The 21943-nt window shown below is 46.9% G+C and overlaps 2 protein-coding genes across 2 annotated transcripts; both read right to left on the reverse strand.

Moving 5' to 3' along the window:
* Positions 1 to 150: 150 nt before the first annotated feature.
* Positions 151 to 5070, reverse strand: LOC118964619 (platelet glycoprotein V-like). The gene is made up of 2 exons (XM_036977827.1): positions 4933 to 5070; positions 151 to 3316 (listed from the first exon to the last, which is right to left on the reverse strand). The coding sequence occupies exon 2, from the start codon at positions 3309 to 3311 to the stop codon at positions 1320 to 1322; it is 1992 nt and encodes a 663-aa protein (XP_036833722.1). The 5' UTR covers positions 3312 to 3316; positions 4933 to 5070; the 3' UTR covers positions 151 to 1319.
* Positions 5071 to 6364: 1294 nt separating this feature from the next.
* LOC110524031 (urotensin-2B) lies at positions 6365 to 9775 on the reverse strand. Its single transcript, XM_021603324.2, has 5 exons — positions 8354 to 9775; positions 7923 to 8027; positions 7740 to 7777; positions 7276 to 7369; positions 6365 to 7119 (listed from the first exon to the last, which is right to left on the reverse strand). The coding sequence occupies exons 1-5, from the start codon at positions 8451 to 8453 to the stop codon at positions 7094 to 7096; spliced, it is 363 nt and encodes a 120-aa protein (XP_021458999.1). The 5' UTR covers positions 8454 to 9775; the 3' UTR covers positions 6365 to 7093.
* Positions 9776 to 21943: the final 12168 nt, after the last annotated feature.

Consider the following 21943-nt stretch of genomic DNA (forward strand, 5'->3'; position numbering starts at 1 on the left):
CTCCAAACACCCTCCAAACACCAGATCTCAGCTTAGGTGAACTGCTTTTCATGGTTTCACTACGCAATGACGATGCTTTGAGTCTTTCTATCTTAACAGCATAGTTCTCAAATAGCCTACATGAGAATGATGTGCCAACACAAGAGTAATGGGATAAAACAAATGATTTATAGGCAACTTTGTACATGGTGATAAATGAATACCAATGCCTTAAACAGTTTTTCATGTGGATGTTGTTTTTGTTTTGGAAGGAACATTGCAATGAACATTTCCCAACGAAAAATGTCTTACTACACTATGATATTGACAAATGGTGTACTTGAGCTTCCCATTTGTCGTGTCCCGTGAGTCAAAAGAAAAGCATCGGCTCACCTACAATACATGAAGCTCATGTCCCCTTGTCCCCTTTTCTGCTTTTTTTCAATGTGTGTAATACATTTAAATGACTACAATTGGTCTTGTGATTTGTGGGGGTCATCCAAAAGTCCCCTAATTTTCATAATTCACACCTGTCGGCCCACCAAGATGTCTCTGAGCAGTTAAATAGTAAGATATCAGTACCTCACTTACGTGTGTGTGTGTGTGTGTGTGTGTGTGTGTGTGCGTGCGTGCGTAAAATATACAGGCATATTAGGATCACTCATAGCTGCTAGTGGGAAAGACAGGAATAAGATAATCTTATGACATCACGACATTTCTATTCATGCGGTTCGGCTTACTTTCCCCAGCTGCAGAAACAGTATGACCTATATCTAACTAATAAGCCATGACAACGTTATTTTCCACTGGTTAGATGTTGCCAATCGTTGTATTGCTGAAAGAATGTGTACTGTCACCATATGGCCATTAATTGACTGGAAAACTCTTAGGAGTAAGACAAGGTTGCTTAGCTTGTACTCCAGAGGTGAATTTTACCCACAGCTTAGTGAACATATGGTTCACCCAATAGAATTGAGAAATTGTTCACTCGGTCCACATAGTCATCAATACCGTCATCCGTTATTTTCACAATAATAATAAAAAAAGAGCTAGCCTAACTCCATAACGGTCTGGCTCTTTGGACCAATGTTGTGAGAGGATAATTCTTTGTTCCTGTTGTTTAAAGCTTCTACCACTGGGAAGAGACGAGATATGCCTAATGAATAAATTGTCAGTTACACTCTTCTAATGCTAATGAACTTCAAATAATGCAGACAGCGTTGGCTTGTGCTTTACATTGACAGGTTTCCCAAGGTCTTGTTCCGCTATTCTTTTAAAAACTGTTTCACCACAATGATACTCTCGACACATACTGTACTGCATCTTCGCATTTGGTGAAGCTACAGTTTATCTTGGTCTTTCTGCTTCCTCTCTGATATGATGGCGTGTTTCCTGTTTGTGAGTATTGCTCCTAGGTCTTCCGTGGCCTGGTGGAGACGGTACATCCCGTACATGGCAGCCAGAATCAGGGCCACGCCTGTGGCCACTAGAAGGATGTGGAGAGCCATGAGGAAACCAACGTAAGCCCCATTGGGTGGCAGCGTCCACAGGTAAACCCAGCCCTTTAGGCGGTTGTTGTGCACAAACTCGAGCCCGTTCTCAAACACCAGCCTGTCGAGGAAGGGCGGGGATAGGACATGGACGGGGAGCGATTCGGTGCCCATAGGCTTGAATATATAGTCGTCGTCAAGAATGTTGAGAACGTCGGCGGTCGGTGTGGCAGCTGTTGTGCGCCTAGTCCCAGGTGTGGTGAACCGGACACTCTCAGTAGGATTTTCTGTTTGTTGGGTTGATGGAGCCTCGGGTGCAGTAGTTGTGGCTGTGAAGTCTACCGCCTCTTGCTCCTCAAGAGCTGTAGTGGAAACGGCATGGCTGAGTTCAATCGAAGAGCGGGTGGAGCGGCTGCTCGAGGGTGTGGTAACGTCACACTTAAACTCTTCGTTGAGTAGAGAACCAAGTGGGCGGAGAAGTAGAGGGTACGGATTACGACATATCACATCCGTCCGATCACTAACCACACCTTCATTAAGCTTTATCCAACTTGCAATGTCTCTGATGCCACACCTGCAGTCCCATGGGTTGCCACTCAGAGTAACAACCCTTAAACCCCCTGCAGTAGAGAAGACCTCCCCCGGAAGGGTCCGCAGCTGGTTGTTCTTCAGCTCGATGTTGGCCAAACTGGGGTTGCCCTTAAATATGTCCTCAGAAAGGGAGCGAAGCTTGTTATCATTCAGGAGCAGAGTGTTCATATTGGCCAGCTTGGAGAAGATATCTGGATGTAGATCCTGGATGTCATTGGACTTGAGAGAAAGCTTCTGGAGGTTGGGCAGGCAGCAAAAAATGTCAGGAGGCAGCTCCCTCAGCTTGTTGTTGAGGTGCAGGGAGAGCCTCTCCATCCCGCTCATGTTGGCAAACAGGCTCCAGGGCACGGTGCTGAGTTTGGTGTCATACAGGTAGAAGTCCTTCATCCTGGGCATTTGGCCCATCAACTTATCAGGCAGTGACAGCAGAGGGTTTTTGTAGATGGTGAGCTTGGTGAGTTTGGGAAGGTGGTAGAAACTTTCATTCGGGACACCCTGGAGCAGGTTGGAGTACATGGTGAGTGTCATGAGGTTGCCTAGGGCCCAGAACACCTCGGGGGGGATGTATGCGATCTGGTTGTTGTGCAGTTTGAGCTCCAGGAGGTTGGCCAGCTCGTCGAAGGCACCTACCTCCAGCCGCTCTAGCTTGTTGTTATAGAGCATGAGGAACTGCAACCGCGTCAATGAGTGGAACAAGGTGGGGGGCAGCTGCTGCAGGGAGTTTCTCCCCAGGTTGAGATAGCGCAGGCTACTCAGTCCATGGAAAACATTGGGAGTGAGGTGAGCGATGGCGTTGTTACTGACGTCCAGTTCGTTCAGGTTGGCCAGACCCTCGAACAACACGGGAGCGATGGACTCCAGACGATTGTCATCCAGATGCAGCTGCTCCAGGCCGACCAAGGGGCTGAACACCCGGGAAGGGAGGCTGGAGAGGGCGTTGGATGACAGCTTGATGGAGAGGAGCTGCGGGGCCACATGGAAGGCCTCAGGGTGGATGGTGTCCAGGGGGCTGTGGCTGATGCCTAAACGCAGCATAAGGGGCAACATGGCCAGACTCTGTTCGTTCAGAACCTTCATGTTGGTGCCATTCAGCTGAAGTAGGTACATGTTGGTGGGCATGCCTTTGGGCACGTCACTGATGTTCCCCACACATTTGACGGCCCCCTCTAGGTTGCACATGCAGCTGCTAGGGCAGACCATGCTGTCGGCGTGCAAAGGCTGGACCAGGAGAAAGAGTAATACGCTCCACATGGTGCCTATTGAAGGGAGAAATGTGTTAAGATCAAAATCTGCTGATCATCAATATTAGGTTAGTACTGTATATGACAAGTTGCTAGATTAAAGGTGAAGCTCAGTATTTTCCAACTTCTTGTTAGATGGTTCCTCACCTTGAAAGTAGTCAATGGGCCAGAATAGTCAAGCAAAGTTTTTTTTAAAGGCCATATTACCTTTAAGTAACATCAAACCAAATATTGAGCAGTTTTGAGTTGATTTGGCCATTTAAAAAAAAAAAAAACTTTGCTTGGTTGACCTATTAGTGGTAAGTTGGTCAGCTGTATAAACAAAATAAGGGAAATATGTTCTGTGAAAAAAAATCTAAAAAGTACTTCAGTTTGACCGGTTGTGAGGAAATAGAAAGCTGTGAAAACGACCCAACATTTTTCTGATAAGATTTCAGTTTGGCTTGGATGCATATTTTATGTGGTTGAAATACTATCGGTTTGTATGATGCTGATAAAGGATACCGTCAGTAGAGGTGCTATCTGACTGCGCATTCACATTCTCTCAAGATGCTGAAAGAAAGAAATCATTTTTTTCTCCACTCCTATTCCCCAGTCAAAATTTAGCTTACATTTGGTGTATAATTTTAATGCAAGAAGTGCTTAATTCTTCAGGAGTTAACATTATGGCTATGTGAGAGGTGTTGTGGAAAATATTGAGTCAAATATTTGCACAGATACTGGAACCTGTAGATTCAGTTAGACTTTATTACAAAGTAACAGAGATGAGCAATTCCATGGAACAGCTGAGTTCTCTTATCACAGAGCCCTGCCTTTATAGTATTCTGTCTTTGCATAATGTATAGAATCCCCTCCCTCTATATGAAAATAACTTCCCTTGACCTTTCTCCACCATTATCTTTTCATCTCAGTTCTTGCTTGTTAACGCCCGCATCTGACGCTGTCTAGGTTATAATGGTGGCGGGGCCCTGGTCATATATGTTCCATTCCTTAAATAGCCATTCTGTCTCAGCACTTCAAAGTGGAATGTCTAAGATACTGCTAATAATGGAAATGTAATCATAGTCATGAGTTTTGCTCCCACAGAGGTTATAGATTTCAGTTTCAATTCAACCTGTCTGAACAGTAGGCTACAGTTCCCTTGGCGTGACATCTTGTGACTGTCGAATTCCTATAGCTCCTCACAATCATCAATCATCCTCTTTAACCATTTCACCAATTCTTTCCCAAACATTAATTGTCAGGCCCTCCGGCCCTCCCTTCTCTTGATCTTCAACTCTCCATTTCGCAGCGTTTCTCTGATTGAATTAAACTGGACATTGTCCTTTTTTGTTGTTGCCTGTTCCCAAAAGCATTTGGCGATTGGCGTGTAAGCTACTTGGCGCCTGTCCAGTTAGGCCCTGAAGCTTTGGTTTACGCACTAATGCCAGATAGCCTAAAGCAATTCAATAAAGTCCTCAATGTAGCCTATAAATGTAAACTGCACAAGGATGATACGTTTATGGACTTCAGGTATTTAAAAAAAAAAACTTAACCAAACAAATAATCAATATACAGTACTAGAGTTTCTGTACTTTATAATAAACAGAAAAGGAATTTAGTAGTAGACTGATGCAAGGAATTCTGCCTACCTTTCAAACGAGACGCACCACAGCAGACTTGCTCTTGTTGTGTTGCTCTTTGTCCTTATATGCCTGGTAATTGAGAGACTTGATAGGATGCGTCTCCATTTCCGTATAATTTATCTTAGCAGGATGCGCAGACCATACGCAAGCCCGCGTTCCGGTCAACAGGCCGCTGAACACGGGGAGATAAGACCCACATAACAATATATCCGTTATAGACTGGATGGTTGCCAATGCTGCTGTTCCCCGTAACATTCATATGTAGTAGGTTTAAAAGGTTTTCTCTGTTCTATTTTGGTGTGCTTGCGTGCATTTGTGTATGGTTGCCAGCTTAGCTGTTTGTCTGCGGTTTTTGTTTTGAGTAGGCCACGAGTGACGAATAATTCACCCTATCCTGTTGTAGTCAGATCTACAATTCTACCGCTTCAGGTAAATCAGTGGTGCTTCATAGCCACACGTTTCTCTCCAATGTTCCATTGTGGTTTTCTGACAGGGTAGCTGATTGCACAGGCTTACTGGTTTCTCAGATATCCCTCCACTCCCATCTATCTCTCTGCAGGATTCAGAGAGCCCTATCATTGGTGCAACTCCCGATGTTCAGACCGAGCCAATGACTCGGCTCCCAGATGCACCACCACAGTGACAATGAGGGAAAGAGAGGCAGAGACCATGGCAGAAAAACAGAAAAAAAGTCATGGACAGAGCAATAATTCTCAGCCGAGACAAAATTGCAGAACTGTAAATTGCATAGTTTTACCACGACTAAAATAAAACTGGTCAAATATAATTAAAACAATAAATTTTTTTGGTGCAAGATTGAATAGCCTAAATACTATGTATTAATGTATATAACAATGTGTAAATAATACTGTATTTAAGGTGGTAATCAGCAGTTGAGACAATAACAAAGTGTCCTCCCCGCCCGGGATGGACTTGGAGAAATGTAACCACTCTCCAATTCATACAGACGTAGGATCTTAATTTGGTCACTCTTTTGCTCATGAGGATTTTTTCTGCACTGGCTCCAACGGGCTCAAATGAAGATCCTACATCTGTAGACAGAGGTATGGATGCAAGGACTGACCATCCATGATATCAAAATGATAGTTTTAACCATGTTTTGAGGCTATACAGGTACCTCCCCCAAAAAATGTACTTATAAGGCGTGTGCACCTCAATGGACATTCTCGCTCTCATACTGGACACGATTGTTGCCAGATCTTGTCTTAGCGACTGAGTTGTAAAGGTGTTTCATTCAGGCAAAAGATATAGCCTGAAGATAGCCAAACATTTCCAAAACAGCCCTGGTCCTTACATTTCAAAATGTTGTCATTTAGCAGACGCTCTTATCCAGAGTGACTTACAACTCAGGGGTTGATCTAACCATTTATTTCTCTATTCCTGGAGTGACATAATCACTGGTAGCCGAGACACAAGCTAGCATGATAATATATAGTTTATTAAATGAAGGAAACGGTAACACATTCATCAAAGCAATACTGATATTTCATCAAAGCAATACTGATATTTCATCAAAGCAATACTAATATTTGACAATGGAAAGTACATGAATTGCGTCACTGCACCCATTTACCACTAGAGGAAGACAAAGTCAACATGTTGAGAAGAGGACAGTTACTCTGGGTGTGGAAACATGGACCAAGTCCTTTGTCAGCAGACGATGTTAGGCTGTGACAACAATACTTTCCATTCTTAGAGAAATGCTGATAACTCCTTGTCATCTCAAAAGTTGGAGTCCTGTAGAGAAGCATCTGAAACGTTACATCCAGTCCCGAACTGGCGATCAAGTCATTTCGGTCGTTTGAGGTAATTATGCACTACAAGGTAATTATGCAAAACAACACAAATAAAATGTCACTTATGCCCACCTTGATTTAGACCCAACCGTCATTGAACCTATTATAAACACCTGTAGACGCCCAATATTGCGACATCAGCACAGAGGTTACAGCACAGTGATGAGTACATTATAGTATTAGCATATTAGTTACGCTACAACATTCAAACACTTGGTAATGGGTGAGTTGTGTTGTTGCCTGTGAGCGTGTTGAGTCTTTGGAGCATTAGGGCAATGCAGCGGGACTCAGAGGCTCCTCTCTATGTAGGACAGTACTGCACGTACAGTACTGCGCTCCTGGAAGTACTGTCATACACAATACTTCCAGAAACAGGCTGTGGACACAGAGAAAACACTGTTCAGTCTCTTGCACGATTTCAAGGAGGAATAATCATTTTGTTTGTAAAATGAAGACCACTGTAGGAAATGAAATGTGTTAGGACTGTGGAAAAATCAGTGCCGTCGCCGACAGTCGGCGATAAGAAACGTACGCTCAACCCTTTTCCGCAGTATGGACTTGTCCTCCGCTAGTGTGTTTGAGGAGAGCTCCCTTTCCAGCTCCAAGTCCTCCTTCAAAGCCTCTATCTGTAAAGGTAGAGAACACAGTGGTTACGGACGGCCAAAGGAACCCTGTGTCGGTCTTTACGGGAGGTGCCTGCTCTCAGGTAAGGTCATCACTATCCAAGGCCAGGAGAGATTATGCTGCTAGAGCTCTCATTTGAACTCCGTCAGACAATAGGCAGATCTGCTCGATGTAAAGGCTAAATCCCAGGGGGAATTTTCCACAGAATGTACACAGTGTCTCGCTCAAGGAGAACTATGTTTAACCGTTCATCTCATAAACCCTGCTTAAAAGCATTGCCGTCTTCTCAGCTGAATGAAATGTATGACACCAAGTGCACCAAGTGCTTAAACTGTTGCACTCCCGTGTGTACAAAACACTTGAATGACCTACCTCCTTCAGCTCCGCTAGCTTGTTGGCAAACTCTAAACCTGCAGAGGAGAAAGAAATGTGTTGGCACAAACGGCAAACCTGAGAAACAGTTCATGTAATATTATATATACACATCCTTGTATTTTTTACATTGACAAAAACTGTATTAGTGTGTGTGTGTGTGATATACTGTAAAAACCTTACCTAAAGCGTCATTTCTTTCAATAGGTTCTAAGCTTCTATGTAGCAACAACGCTAGAATCTTATTCTGGGCGTCTGTGTCTCCTCTTTGGGGATATACATGGTTTCCTGAATATGTGGGGAAAAAATATAATTACACAATATCCCCTTTAAACTGAGCCACATTCACAGTGCATTATTAACAGTATTGTTAGACGAACACAATTGAATTGCCAAGCAAACACTAAATGACCCCGCCGTAGAACACCAACAAAATAATTATCTGTATGCTTTTGCATGCTCACATTATAACAACTGACAATGCATGCAAAACAGCTGGGAATTAACCCATTAGTTGCAACCAGCGTCCTCAGACCGCCTACATCTTCAGGTCGTCTATGCCTCAAATAGGCCAGCAGCTAGCACACATTCATTCACCAAACCAGCAGACTCACCAGGGTTGAAGATGCTTCTTCCCTCCACACTGACTACCCCTTGTAGAAGCAGAAAAGCTAGCAGTCCCAGCCAGTAGTTCACAGAGACAAAACTGTCCATGTCAGCGAAGCAACTGTCCCAAAGAAGTGCTTACCGTAGTGTCAACTCGTTCTCAACCTGCCCCAGCAAATCCACTGCCTTTGGTCCATCCCAGCTATACTTTTATCCTGTCAGATGTGGGAGGAGGGCCCCCCCCCAGTGCACTCAATCAATAGGTAGTCACCATGGCTTTCGTCAATGGACCACCGTCCTTTGCAAGAGGGGCCATGTAGTGGCTGACAGAAATATGACGATCTGGATCCACGGCCAGCGGCCCTTCATCAACACGACAGATACAAAGCCAGCAGAGTGAGAAAGTCGTCTATCACCTGTTATTTACGGGATGTTCTTGGCACTTTCAGTCCTTTTCTTTTACATGAATTACTTCCTTAAGAATAATAGCGGGAGAATCTTGGACAGGGAGAAGTGAATTGATTCTGTCCCTATAAAGTGCACCATGCCCAGAGATGAGCTCTTCCATCTTGGCTCCAGGTCTGAGCATCGGCACCAATGTGGGGCTGATTGAACATCCATCACCGAGGTCAAACCACATGACCCCGGCTGTTGTAGCCAGAAATCACGGCTCACAACTCTGTCAGTATGGCTGCTGTGTTTATGTACGGCAGTTTTAGTTAAATGAAGTGCCTGGCACCCATTTTGATTGGCCTGTTTCTGCCATAAAGCTTCTTGAGTGCTGTTTTCATTGACACCTTTGTCTTCCTCTGAGGAAGTTATTGACATCTAGTTGTGCATCTCATCCCAAATAAACATCACATATCCTTATAATACGGATCTCGGGGCTTGAGGATTTAGAGAACCTGGTTGAGTGAGTCACAGTGAATTAACCTTGTAACATCAGGGATATATTGCATCTTGTGAAACAGTCTGGTCCTCTTGTGGAAAATATAGTCAATAACTTGATGGATCTCCAGGCATGACTCACATTGCAGGGCAAAACGTTCCTAGACACTGTCTGTACCTCTGGCTGATGTATGATGTACTTTTGGAATCATTCAATAAAATGAAGTTCTATAATAGTGTCAACTGTCAAAGCAGATTGTGTTATGTCCTGACAGATTGCTCTGATGAAAGCCATATCTGATATCGTTGAAGTAGAGCGTCTGTAGGGAATCATTTGTTTCCTTCTATTGTGATAAGAAGTAATTTGGCAATCCATTTTTGAACTTGCCACGTGTGAACTTTACCGTAGACTTGACCTCCCTTTCCCAAGAATGCAGAGTTAAAAGGAAGAAAAGATTAGCAAAGAAAAAAAAGAAATGATTGATTAATAAAATAACAATAACGAGACTATATACAAGAGTACCGGTACTGAGTCAATGTGCAAGGGTACGAGGTAGTTGAGGTAATATGTACATGTGTCACGTTCTGACCTTTATTTCCTTTGTTTTGTATTTATTTAGTATGGTCAGGGCGTGAGTTGGGTGGGCAGTCTATGTTTGTTTTTCTATGATTTGGGTATTTCTATGTTTCGGCCTAGTATGGTTCTCAATCAGAGGCAGGTGTCATTAGTTGTCTCTGATTGAGAATCATACTTAGGTAGCCTGGGTTTCACTGTGTGTTTGTGGGTGATTGTTCCTGTCTCTGTGTTTTGCTCCAGATAGGGCTGTTTTGGGTTTTCACATTTCATTGTTTTGTAGTTTATTCATGTATAGTTTTCCTTTATTAAACAAACATGAATCATCACCACGCTGCGTTTTGGTCCGCCTCTACTTCACCCGAAGAAAGCCGTTACAGAATCACCCACCACAACAGGACCAAGCGGCGTGGTAACGGGCAACAGCAACAGCAGCGAAAAGAGGAATGGACATGGGAGGACGTTTTGAACGGCAAGAGTATGGACTATACTACTTGGGAGGAAATAGACAGGTGGGCGGTCGACCCAGGGAGAGTGCCGGAGCCCGCCTGGGATTCGCTGGAGCAGTGCGAAGAGGGGTATAGGAGAATGGAGTTGGAGAGACAAGCACGGCGGCGCGGAAGGAAGCCCGAGAGTCAGCCCCAAAAATGTCTTGGGGGGGGGGGACACAGGAAGTGTGGTGAAGCAAGGTAGGAGACCTGCGCCAACTTCCTGTGCTTACCGGGGGGCTAGAGAGACCTGACAGGCACCGTGTTATGCTGTGAAGCGCACGGTGTCCTCAGTGCGGGTGCATAGCCCGGTTTGGTACATTCCAGCTCCACGTATCGGCCGGGCTAGAGTGAGCATTGAGCCAAGTGCCATGAAGCCGGCTCTACGCAGCTGGTCTCCAGTGCGTCTCCTTGGGCCGGCTTACATGGCACCAGCCTTGCGCATTGTGTCCCCGGTTCGCCTGCATAGCCCAGTGCGGGCTATTCCACCTCGCCGCACTGGCAGGGCGACCGGGAGCATGCAACCAGGTAGGGTTGGGCAGGCTCGGTCCTCAAGAGCCCCAGTGCGCCTGCACGGTCCGGTCTATCCGTCACCACCTCCACGCACCAGCCCTCCGGTGGCAGCCCCCCGCACCAGGCTGTCTCTCCGGCTCATCCTTACAGGGGCTCCCGCCTCTCCAGCGCTACCGGAGCCTTCCTCCTCTCCAGCGCTGGCGGAGTCTCCCGCCTCTCCGGCGCTGCTAGAGCCTTCCTCCTCTCCAGCGCAGCCGGAGTCTCCCGCCTGTTCGGCGCTAACAGCTCCCGCCCCTCATTCCAGAGGCGCCAGAACCCCTCATTCCAGAGGCGCCAGAGCTAGTCAGTCCAGCGCTGCCAGAGCCTTCCTCTCCAGTGTTGCCGGAGCTTCCCGTCTGCCCAGCGCCATCTGAGCCTCCCGTCTGCCCAGCGCCATCTGAGCCGCCCGTCTGCCCAGCGCCGCCTGAGCCGCCCGTCTGCCCAGCGCCGCCTGAGCCGCCCGTCTGCCCAGCGCCGCCTGAGCCGCCCGTCTGCCCAGCGCCGCCTGAGCCGCCCGTCTGCCCAGCGCCGCCTGAGCCGCCCGTCTGCCCAGCGCCGCCTGAGCCGCCCGTCTGCCCAGCGCCGCCTGAGCCGCCCGTCTGCCCAGCGCCGCCTGAGCCGCCCGTCTGCCCAGCGCCGCCTGAGCCGCCCGTCTGCGCAGCGCCGCCAGAGCCGCCCGTCTGCCCAGCGCCGCCAGAGCCGCCCGTCTGCTAGGGGCCGCCAGTGCCGCCCGTCTGCCAGGAGCCGCAAGTGCCGTCAATCTGCCAGGAGCCGCCAGTTCCGCCAGTCTGCCAGGAGCCGCCAGTCAGCCAGGGGCCGCCAGTGCCGCCAGTCAGCCAGGGGCCGCCAGTGCCGCCAGTCAGCCAGGGGCCGCCAGTGCCGCCAGTCAGCCAGGGGCCGCCAGTGCCGCCAGTCAGCCAGGGCCGCCCCTCAGCCCAGAGGCTCCAGAGCCCCTCAGCCCAGAGGCGCCAGAGCCCCTCAGCCCAGAGGCGCCAGAGCCCCTCTGTCCCGAGCAGCCGCCCCTCTGTCCCGAGCAGCCGCCCCTCTGTCCCGAGCAGCCGCCCCTCTGTCCCGAGCAGCCGCCCCTCTGTCCCGAGCAGCCGCCCCTCTGTCCCGAGCTGCCCCTCTGTCCAGTGGGGTCATTGAGAGGGGTTGCCATGGTTAGAGAGCCACGGAGGCGGACAATTTAAAAAAAAAAAAATATTTCACCTTTATTTAACCAGGTAGGCTAGTTGAGAACAAGTTCTCATTTGCAACTGCGACCTGGCCAAGATAAAGCATAGCAGTGTGAACAGACAACACAAAATTACACATGGAGTAAGTAAACAATTAACAAGTCAATAACACAGTAGAAAAAAAAGGGGGAGTCTATATACATTGTGTGCAAAAGGCATGAGGAGGTAGGCGAATAATTACAATTTTGCAGGTTAATAACACTGGAGTGATAAATGATCAGATGGTCATGTACAGGTAGAGATATTGGTGTGCAAAAGAGCAGAAAAGTAAATAAATAAAAACAGTATGGGGATGAGGTAGGTAAAAATGGGTGGGCTATTTACCGATAGACTATGTACAGCTGCAGCGATCGGTTAACTGCTCAGATAGCAGATGTTTGAAGTTGGTGAGGGAGATAAAAGTCTCCAACTTCAGCGATTTTTGCAATTCGTTCCAGTCACAGGCAGCAGAGAACTGGAACGAAAGGCGGCCAAATAGGTGTTGGCTTTAGGGATGATCCACTGATCAGATACACCTGCTGGAGCGCGTGCTACGGATGGGTGTTGCCATCGTGACCAGTGAACTGTGATAAGGCGGAGCTTTACCTAGCATGGACTTGTAGATGACCTGGAGCCAGTGGGTCTGGCGATGAATATGTAGCGAGGGCCAGCCGACTAGAGCATACAAGTTGCAGTGGTGGGTGGTATAAGGTGCTTTAGTGACAAAACGGATGGCACTGTGATAAACTGCATCCAGTTTGCTGAGTAGAGTGTTGGAAGCAATTTTGTAGATGACATCGCCAAAGTCGAGGATCGGTAGGATAGTCAGTTTTACTAGGGTAAGCTTGGCGGCGTGAGTGAAGGAGGCTTTGTTGCGGAATAGAAAGCCGATTCTTGATTTGATTTTCGATTGGAGATGTTTGATATGAGTCTGGAAGGAGAGTTTGCAGTCTAGCCAGACACCTAGGTACTTATAGATGTCCACATATTCAAGGTCGGAACCATCCAGGGTGGCGATGCTGGTCAGGCGTGCGGGTGCAGGCAGCGAACGGTTGAAAAGCATGCATTTGGTTTTACTAGCGTTTAAGAGCAGTTGGAGGCCACGGAAGGAGTGTTGTATGGCATTGAAGCTCGTTTGGAGGTTAGATAGCACAGTGTCCAAGGACGGGCCGGAAGTATATAGAATGGTGTCGTCTGCGTAGAGGTGGATCAGGGAATCGCCCGCAGCAAGAGCAACATCATTGATATATACAGAGAAAAGAGTCGGCCCGAGGATTGAACCCTGTGGTACCCCCATAGAGACTGCCAGAGGACCGGACAGCATGCCCTCCGATTTGACACACTGAACTCTGTCTGCAAAGTAATTGGTGAACCAGGCAAGGCAGTCATCCGAAAAACCGAGGCTACTGAGTCTGCCGATAAGAATATGGTGATTGACAGAGTCGAAAGCCTTGGCAAGGTCGATGAAGACGGCTGCACAGTACTGTCTTTTATCGATGGCGGTTATGATATCGTTTAGTGCCTTGAGTGTGGCTGAGGTGCACCCGTGACCGGCTCGGAAACCAGATTGCACAGCGGACAAGGTACGGTGGGATTCGAGATGGTCAGTGACCTGTTTTTTGACTTGGCTTTCGAAGACCTTAGATAGGCAGGGCAGGATGGATATAGGTCTGTAACAGTTTGGGTCCAGGGTGTCTCCCCCTTTGAAGAGGGGGATGACTGTGGCAGCTTTCCAATCCTTGGGGATCTCAGACGATATGAAAGAGAGGTTGAACAGGCTGGTAATAGGGGTTGCGACAATGGCGGCGGATAGTTTCAGAAATAGAGGGTCCAGATTGTCAAGCCCAGCTGATTTGTACGGGTCCAGGTTTTGCAGCTCTTTCAGAACATCTGCTATCTGGATTTGGGTAAAGGAGAACCTGGAGAGGCTTGGGCGAGTAGCTGCGGGGGGGGGGGGGGGGGGGGGAGCTGTTGGCTGAGGTTGGAGTAGCCAGGCGGAAGGCATGGCCAGCTGTTGAGAAATGCTTGTTGAAGTTTTCGATTATCATGGATTTATCGGTGGTGACCGTGTTACTTAGCCTCAGTGCAGTGGGCAGCTGGGAGGAGGTGCTCTTGTTCTCCATGGACTTCACAGTGTCCCAGAACTTTTTGGAGTTGGAGCTACAGGATGCAAACTTCTGCCTGAAGAAGCTGGCCTTAGCTTTCCTGACTGACTGCGTGTATTGGTTCCTGACTTCCCTGAACAGTTGCATATCGCGGGGACTATTCGATGCTATTGCAGTCCGCCACAGGATATTTTTGTGCTGGTCGAGGGCAGTCAGGTCTGGAGTGAACCAAGGGCTGTATCTGTTCTTAGTTCTGCATTTTTTGAACGGAGCATGCTTATCTAAAATGGTGAGGAAGTTACTTTTAAAGAATGACCAGGCATCCTCAACTGACGGGATGAGGTCAATGTCCTTCCAGGATACCCGGGCCAGGTCGATTAGAAAGGCCTGCTCACAGAAGTGTTTTAGGGAGCGTTTGACAGTGATGAGGGGTGGTCGTTTGACCGCGGCTCCGTAGCGGATACAGGCAATGAGGCAGTGATCGCTGAGATCCTGGTTGAAGACAGCGGAGGTGTATTTGGAGGGCCAGTTGGTCAGGATGACGTCTATGAGGGTGCCCTTGTTTAAAGATTTAAGGTTGTACCTGGTGGGTTCCTTGATGATTTGTGTGAGATTGAGGGCATCTAGCTTAGATTGTAGGACTGCCGAGGTGTTAAGCATATCCCAGTTTAGGTCACCTAACAGGACAAACTCTGAAGCTAGATGGGGGGCGATCAATTCACAAATGGTGTCCAGGGCACAGCTGGGAGCTGAGGGGGGTCGGTAGCAGGCGGCAACAGTGAGAGACTTATTTCTGGAGAGAGTAATTTTCAAAATAAGTAGTTCGAACTGTTTGGGTATGGACCTGGAAAGTATGACATTACTTTGCAGGCTATCTCTGCAGTAAACTGCAACTCCTCCCCCTTTGGCAGTTCTATCTTGACGGAAAATGTTATAGTTGGATGAGGTGGACTAAGACAATGGTGAAGTGGGGTCCGCGTCCCGCGCCAGAGCCGCCACCGCGTACAGACGCCCACCCAGACCTTCCCCTATAGGTCAAGGTTTTGCGGCCGGAGTCCGCACCTTTGGGGGGGGGGGGGGGGGGGGGGGGGGGGGGGTACTGTCACGTTCTGACCTTTATTTCCTTTGTTTTGTATTTATTTAGTATGGTCAGGGTGTGAGTTGGGTGGGCAGTCTGTTTGTTTTTCTATGATTTGGGTATTTCTATGTTTCGGCCTAGTATGGTTCTCAATCAGAGGCAGGTGTCATTAGTTGTCTCTGATTGAGAATCATACTTAGGTAGCCTGGGTTTCACTGTGTGTTTGTGGGTGATTGTTCCTGTCTCTGTGTTTTGCACCAGATAGGGCTGTTTTGGGTTTTCACATTTCATTGTTTTGTAGTTTATTCATGTATAGTTTTCCTTTATTAAACAAACATTAATCATCACCACGCTGCGTTTTGGTCCGCCTCTACTTCACCCGAAGAAAGCCGTTACAACATGTAGGTAGGGGTAAAAGTGACTAGACAATCAGGATACATAACAAACAGAGTAGCAGCAGCATATGGGTGGCATCAATTAGCTTAAATTCTCAGAGAGTCAATTATATTTCTGAAAAAAATGTTGTAGGAATGCTAATCTTATCTGTTTCTAACAGCAGAAACGATTTCAGAACCATCTGAGATGGTGGGTGTAGAAATCCTCTTTCTTGGGATTTTTTTAGGAGGAACAACCAACATCAATATGTTAAGACTGTCAAGGCTCAGGGGAAGACCCAGATGCAGACAGTTTTGTATCAAGTATCAAAAGTGTATTCCTCAAAGAGGGGGGCAGGCAAACGACAGGTAAAGGGCAGGCAGAGGTCAGTAGTCCAGAGCAGAGTCCGAAAGCTACAGGACGTCAGGCAGGGTCAGGGCAGGCAGAGGTCAGTAATCCAGGATGGTATGGCAAGGTACAGAACGAAGGTTAGGCTTAGGGTCAGGGCAGGCAGAATGGTCAAAACCGGGAAAGCTAGAAAACAGGAACTAGAGACAGACAGGAGCACGAGAAGAAACACTGGTAGGCTTGATGAAACAAAACGAACTGGCATCAGACAAACAGAGAACACAGGTATAAGTGTATAAGAACACAGGTATAAATCAATAAAAAAAAGTGGTCAGATGAAGCAGATGCTAAGCTACAGGACTGTTTTGCTAGCACTGACTGGAATATGTTCCAGGATTCCTCCGATGGCATTGAGGAGTACACCACATCAGTCATTGGCTTCATCAATAAGTGCATCGATGACATTGTCCCCACAGTGACCTTTATGCAGTGGCGTGCCGTGGGCCTGGGGCCTGGGCCTTCAGTGAGGTCATACACAGTCCCACCCGAATTAATCCACCTCTTATTACCATCATTATGATGCCATGGCTCTAGACACTACATTTAGACAGAAACGCAGTATAACCAGGTGTTGCGTCACCTTAAAATTTACATTTTAATTCAGAGAATTGCAGGGGAAGAGTACAATACCTTTTCATTGTGCAGCTCCCGTTGCCCTGCGCGCTTGTTCGTTGAGCTGTAGATCCACTCGGTGTCCCCAAAAGTTTTCAAAAGCACCATTGCTTGTAAGTGCCCAGACGTACTTTGGTATCTCGTTGCTGCCTTGGTTAGACAACTCAAGTTTGCAAAGCCAGTGTGGCTCCAAACACCAAATCGATCACTTGCAAATAATAGGGATTCCCAGCAGTACAGTTTGCAGTGCTTCTCGGAGCCTGTGAGCCATTGATAGCGCTCGTAGTTGGAACTTTGAAAGTGGCGAACGGACCCCTTTCCCGCCTGTGACAGGCTTTGTAGCGTCGGCGTCGGGCAACCTCTCCTGACGATGTCTAACTTTTCTTGAAAAGTTTGTCTTGAGATTGCCGTTATAATTATATCCTCGACCAAATCGATATCTTCTCCTCCTTCCGCCATTGTGGGTTGAAAAAACTGCTTAGTAGTACGCAAATTAATTAATTTATCAAATTCAGTTTCCTAGTTCTGAGGTTCTGCATAGACCTGCCCATATAGGACCTGCCTCTCAATATTGGTAATCCAATCAAAAGACGAGCACGCACTACGCCTGCTAGCTGGCTCCTGTGTAACACTGGAGCCAGCCAGCAGGCGTACAATAGAAAACTCTAAAGCTGATTGGTTGACACTAAATTTTCATTTCCATTCACTTTAAGCTACAAGCGCCCGCACTGTTGATTCTGAAGGCCTGAGGGCAGATTTTAGACCCCTGGCAACACATGATGGCTGAATATGATTGGATAAAAGATCAAACAAAAAGACCAGCCCTCCAAATCTCAACCTGGGGCTGGAAGCAGTGCAACCAAGAGGAAAGCTATGAAATGAAGTCTATAACTCTTTTAATACATATTTGTGGGAAAATATATATATTTTAAAATTATATTCTGATGATGTTTAGGCCAGCAGAGAAGGCCTTGCTGGCCCTGACAGCCCACCACTGCCTTTACGTACATACCCCAACCAGAAGCCATGGATTACAGGCAACATCCACACTGAGCTAAAGGCTAGAGCTGCCGCTTTCAAGGAGCGGGACTCTAACCCGGAAGCTTATAAGAAATCTCGAAATGCCCTCCAACGAACCATCAAACAGGCAAAGCTTAAATACAGGACTAAGATCGAATCGTACTACACCGTCTCTGACGCTCATCGGATGTGGCAGGGCTTGCAAACTATTACAGACTACAAGGGGAAGCACAGCCGAGAGCTGCCAAGTGACACAAGCATGCCAGACGAGCTAAACTACTTCTATGCTCGCTTCGAGGTAAATTCACAAGGCCGCAGGGCCAGACGGATTACCAGGATGTGTACTGCGAGCATGCGCTGACCAACTGGCAAATGTCTTCACTGACACTTTCAACCTCTCCCTGTCCGAGTCTGTAAGCTGACCAACAAGTTTTAAGCAGACCCCATAGTCCCCGTGTCCAAGAACACTAAGGTAACCTGCCTAAATGACTACAGACCCGTAGCACTCACGTCTGTAGCCATGAAGTGCTTTGAAAGGCTGGTCATGGCTCACAACAACACCATTACTCCAGAAACCCTAGACCCACTCCAATTTGCATGCCCGCCCCAGTAGATCCACAGATGATGCAATCTCTATTGCACTCCACAGTGCCCTTTCCCACCTGGACAAAAGGAACACCTATGTGAGAATGCTATTCATTGACTACAGCTCAGCGTTCAAAACCATAGTGCCCTCAAAGCTCATCAATAAGCTAAGGACCCTAGGACTAAACACCTCCCTTTGCAACTGGATCTCGGACTTCCTGACGGGCTGACCCTCAGGTGGTAAGGGTAGGTAACAACACATCTGCCACGCTGATCCTCAACACAGGGGCCTCTCAGGGGTGCATGCTCAGCCCCCTCCTGTACTCCCTGTTCACTCATGACTGCACGGCCAGGCACGACTCCAACACCATCATTAAGTTTGCCGATGACACAACGGTGGTAGACCTGATCACCGACAACGACAAGACAGCTTATAGGGAGGAGGTCAGAGACCTGGCTGTGTGGTGCCAGGACAACAACCTCTCCTTAACATGATCAAGATAAAGGAGAGGATTGTGGACCTCGGGAAAAAAAGGATAGAGCACGCCATTCTCATCGACGGAGCTGCAGTGGAGCAGGTTGAGAGCTTCAAGTTCCTTGGTGTCCACATCACCAACAAACTAACATGGTCCAAGCACACCAAGACAGTTGTGAAGAGGGCACGACAAAACCTATTCCCCCTCAAGAGACTGAAAAGGTTTGGCATGGGTTCTCAGATCCTCTAAAGGATCTACAGCTGCACCATTGAGAGCATCCTGACTGGTTGCATCACTGCCTGGTATGGCAACTGCTCGGCCTCCGACTGCAAGGCACTACAGAAGGTAGTGAGAACGGCCCAGTACATCACTGGGGCCAAGCTCCCTGCCATCCAGGAACTCTATACCAGGCAGTGTCATTGGAAAAAGTGTCAAAGACTCTTCAGTCTTTGTCAGCCACCCTAGTCATAGACTGTTCTCTATGCTACCGCATGGCAAGTGGTACCGGAGCACCAGGTCTAGGTCCAAGAGGCTTCTAAACAGCTTCTACCCCCAAGCCATAAGACTGCTGAACACCCTCTTCCTCTTTTACTCTGCTGCTACTCTATGTTGTTGTCATCTATGCATAGTCACTTTAATAACTCTACCTACATGTACATATTACCTCAACTAACCGGTGCCCACGCACATTGATCCTGTATCGGTACCCCCCCTGTATATAGTCTCGCTATTGTTATTTTACTGCTGTTCTTTAATTACTTGTTACTTTTATTTCTTATTCATATTTTTTTAAAATGCATTGTTGGTTAGGGGCTCGTAAGTAAGCATTTCACTGTAAGGTCTACACCTGTTGTATTCAGAGCATGTGACTAATACAATTTGATTACAAGTACACTGGGGATAATGGGGAAGGTGGGCGACACCTCAAGGGGGGTGGAGACAAGCACAAAGACAGGTGAAACAGATCATGTAATGACAAAGACGAAGGGACTGGACGTTTTTTATAATGAGGGATACCTTGAGAAAATCGTACCTCTCTGAAAGTAAAATATGTTTTACCAGATCCTCCCTGAACGCTTGAAAAAAAAAACTTGACCTTCTCCTCTATCCAAAATAATAATTAAAACAAAGTGGATAGCAGAGAACATGCCTAACATTTTACTCTCACTCTGAGGACAGACCAGATTCTTAGATGTGCAGTTTTACAAACTGTTCTTCACTATGTAAGCATTACATGGCAAAAGGTTGTGGATTCGCAGACCACCGCAGACAAGGGTAGGTGTGGAAAGATCTCCGTAATAATAAAAGCACTGCATGAATCTATCATTTTATTTGTGGTCTGAAAAAAAAAAGATAGATTTTATAAACTCATTTAATTTATGTAATGTGTGTAATTTTACATTACTGGAGACGAGCAGAATATTTTGTAATACCACAGTGGAGGATGACAATGAATGAGTGCGTGCTGGAGCAAAGTGTTGCAGCTCCCGAGATGTTTTGATCTATATTCTTTTGTTAAAAAAAGAGGATTGTCTAAGTTTGGAACAGGCCTAAAGTTGTCTATCAACTGTAAAAATTGAGCGCAACAGAACCAGTTACAACTGAAGTATCTGATCATCAATGAATTTGAGAAAAAAACTTTTGTTTTTTTTAACACAGCAGCCTCATATCATCAGTTAGGCCTAAATGCATGTCACTTTTTTTTCCTTTGGGAAACTATAATCTTCTAATTTATTCTATTCCATGATATTGTTGGTTTCAAAGTATATTTGTGTTGACTGTGATTAAGGCATAGGAATTTAAGGAACGTAATCAAAATTAGCAAACTAGGCATGCATACTGTAGCTCACGTGGCCGGTTCCGACAGAGCCTGGGCGCGAACCCAGAGTCTCTGGTGGCACAGCTATTAACCACTGCGCCAACCGGGAGGCCCTTATTTTTGTTCTTTCTTAAGCTACCTGGCTTGCTCCTGACTGATTAAGAGTTAGTACAGTATGTTGTTTAATAGCCTGTTGAAATGTTGAACGTAGGCCTCCCGAGTGGCGCAGCGATCTAAGGTTAGAGGCATCACTACAGACCTGGGTTTGATCCCGGGCTGTATCACAACCGGCCGTGGTTGGAAGTCCCATAGGGCGGCGCACAGTGGGCTCGGCATCGTCCGGGTTAGGGGAGGGTTTGGCCGGGGGGCTTTCCTTGGCTCATCGCACTCTAGTGACTCCTTGTGGTGGGCCGTGCGCCTGCAGGCTGACCTCCGTCGTCAAGTTGAATGGCGTTTCCTCCGACACAGTGGTGCGGCTGGCTTCCGGGTTAAGTGGGCGGGTGGTAAGAAGCGCGGTTCGGTGGGTCATGTTTCGGAGGACGTATGACTCGACCTTCGCCTCCCGTGCCTGTTGGGGAGTTGCAGCGATGAGACAAGATCGAAATTGGGGAGAAAAAGGGGGTAACATTTTACAAACAAATGTTGAACGTCAATTGATAGTGACAGAATCACACATTAGTTCCCAAGCAAAGTTGTTTGTCTCCTTGGCTATGGAAGGTTGTAGCGCTGCCTCTGAATGTCATAAAGACAAACCAAAGATATCCCATATGCATCAGAGTCACGTTTTCCCCGGCATTTTACAGCTTGTTCCTACCATTGCGGAATAAAGCATAATTTTAGATTACTTTATATGATCAGGTCCATAAAAAAATCTAAATCTTAAGCTAACAAGGGGTAGGCCAATGCTTTTAGCCATTTTCTATAACAAAAGCCACAAATCCCTCACATACCCTCTCAATTCAAGCGCTAGTTTTAACCTAGCACAACAAGCCCTTTACAGACACTGAGATATTTAAGGAGTGCATGGTGACTGAAGGAATTGGCTGACAAAATCTATGGATAGTAGAATATAATTGAGTCTGTCAAACAGGTAGGCCTATCTCTTATTTCTTGAATAGGTATCAATAGGCTCCAACACAAAGCCCTATTGATGTTAGTAGCCTGAAGTCAAATTAAAATGAAGACTTGTTTAAATGAATTATAGGCCTCGAAATGGCCTACTTTCAGAACCCATGCGCTGTTCATCTCTGCGGCTGCCTCTTCATAATAATGTAAGTAATGTACACTTAATATAAACACAACATGCAACAATTTAAAATAATTTACTGAGTTACAGTTCATATTACGGAATCATTCAATTGAAATGAATATATGATGATACAGTGCCTTGCGAAAGTATTCGGC

Source organism: Oncorhynchus mykiss, chromosome 5 (genome assembly GCF_013265735.2).
Source record: "Oncorhynchus mykiss isolate Arlee chromosome 5, USDA_OmykA_1.1, whole genome shotgun sequence".
Lineage (NCBI taxonomy): Eukaryota > Metazoa > Chordata > Actinopteri > Salmoniformes > Salmonidae > Oncorhynchus > Oncorhynchus mykiss.

Coding starts and splice junctions, on each gene's coding strand:
- LOC118964619 (XM_036977827.1), bottom strand. CDS start 3,311: ATGTGGAGCGTATTACTCTTTCTCCTGGTCCAGCCTTTGCACGCCGAC.
- LOC110524031 (XM_021603324.2), bottom strand. CDS start 8,453: ATGGACAGTTTTGTCTCTGTGAACTACTGGCTGGGACTGCTAGCTTTT. Junction 7,370..7,739: donor AGCTAGCGGAGCTGAAGGAG/GTAGGTCATTCA, acceptor CTACCTTTACAG/ATAGAGGCTTTGAAGGAGGA. Junction 7,120..7,275: donor ACTGCGGAAAAGGGTTGAGC/GTACGTTTCTTA, acceptor CTGTGTCCACAG/CCTGTTTCTGGAAGTATTGT.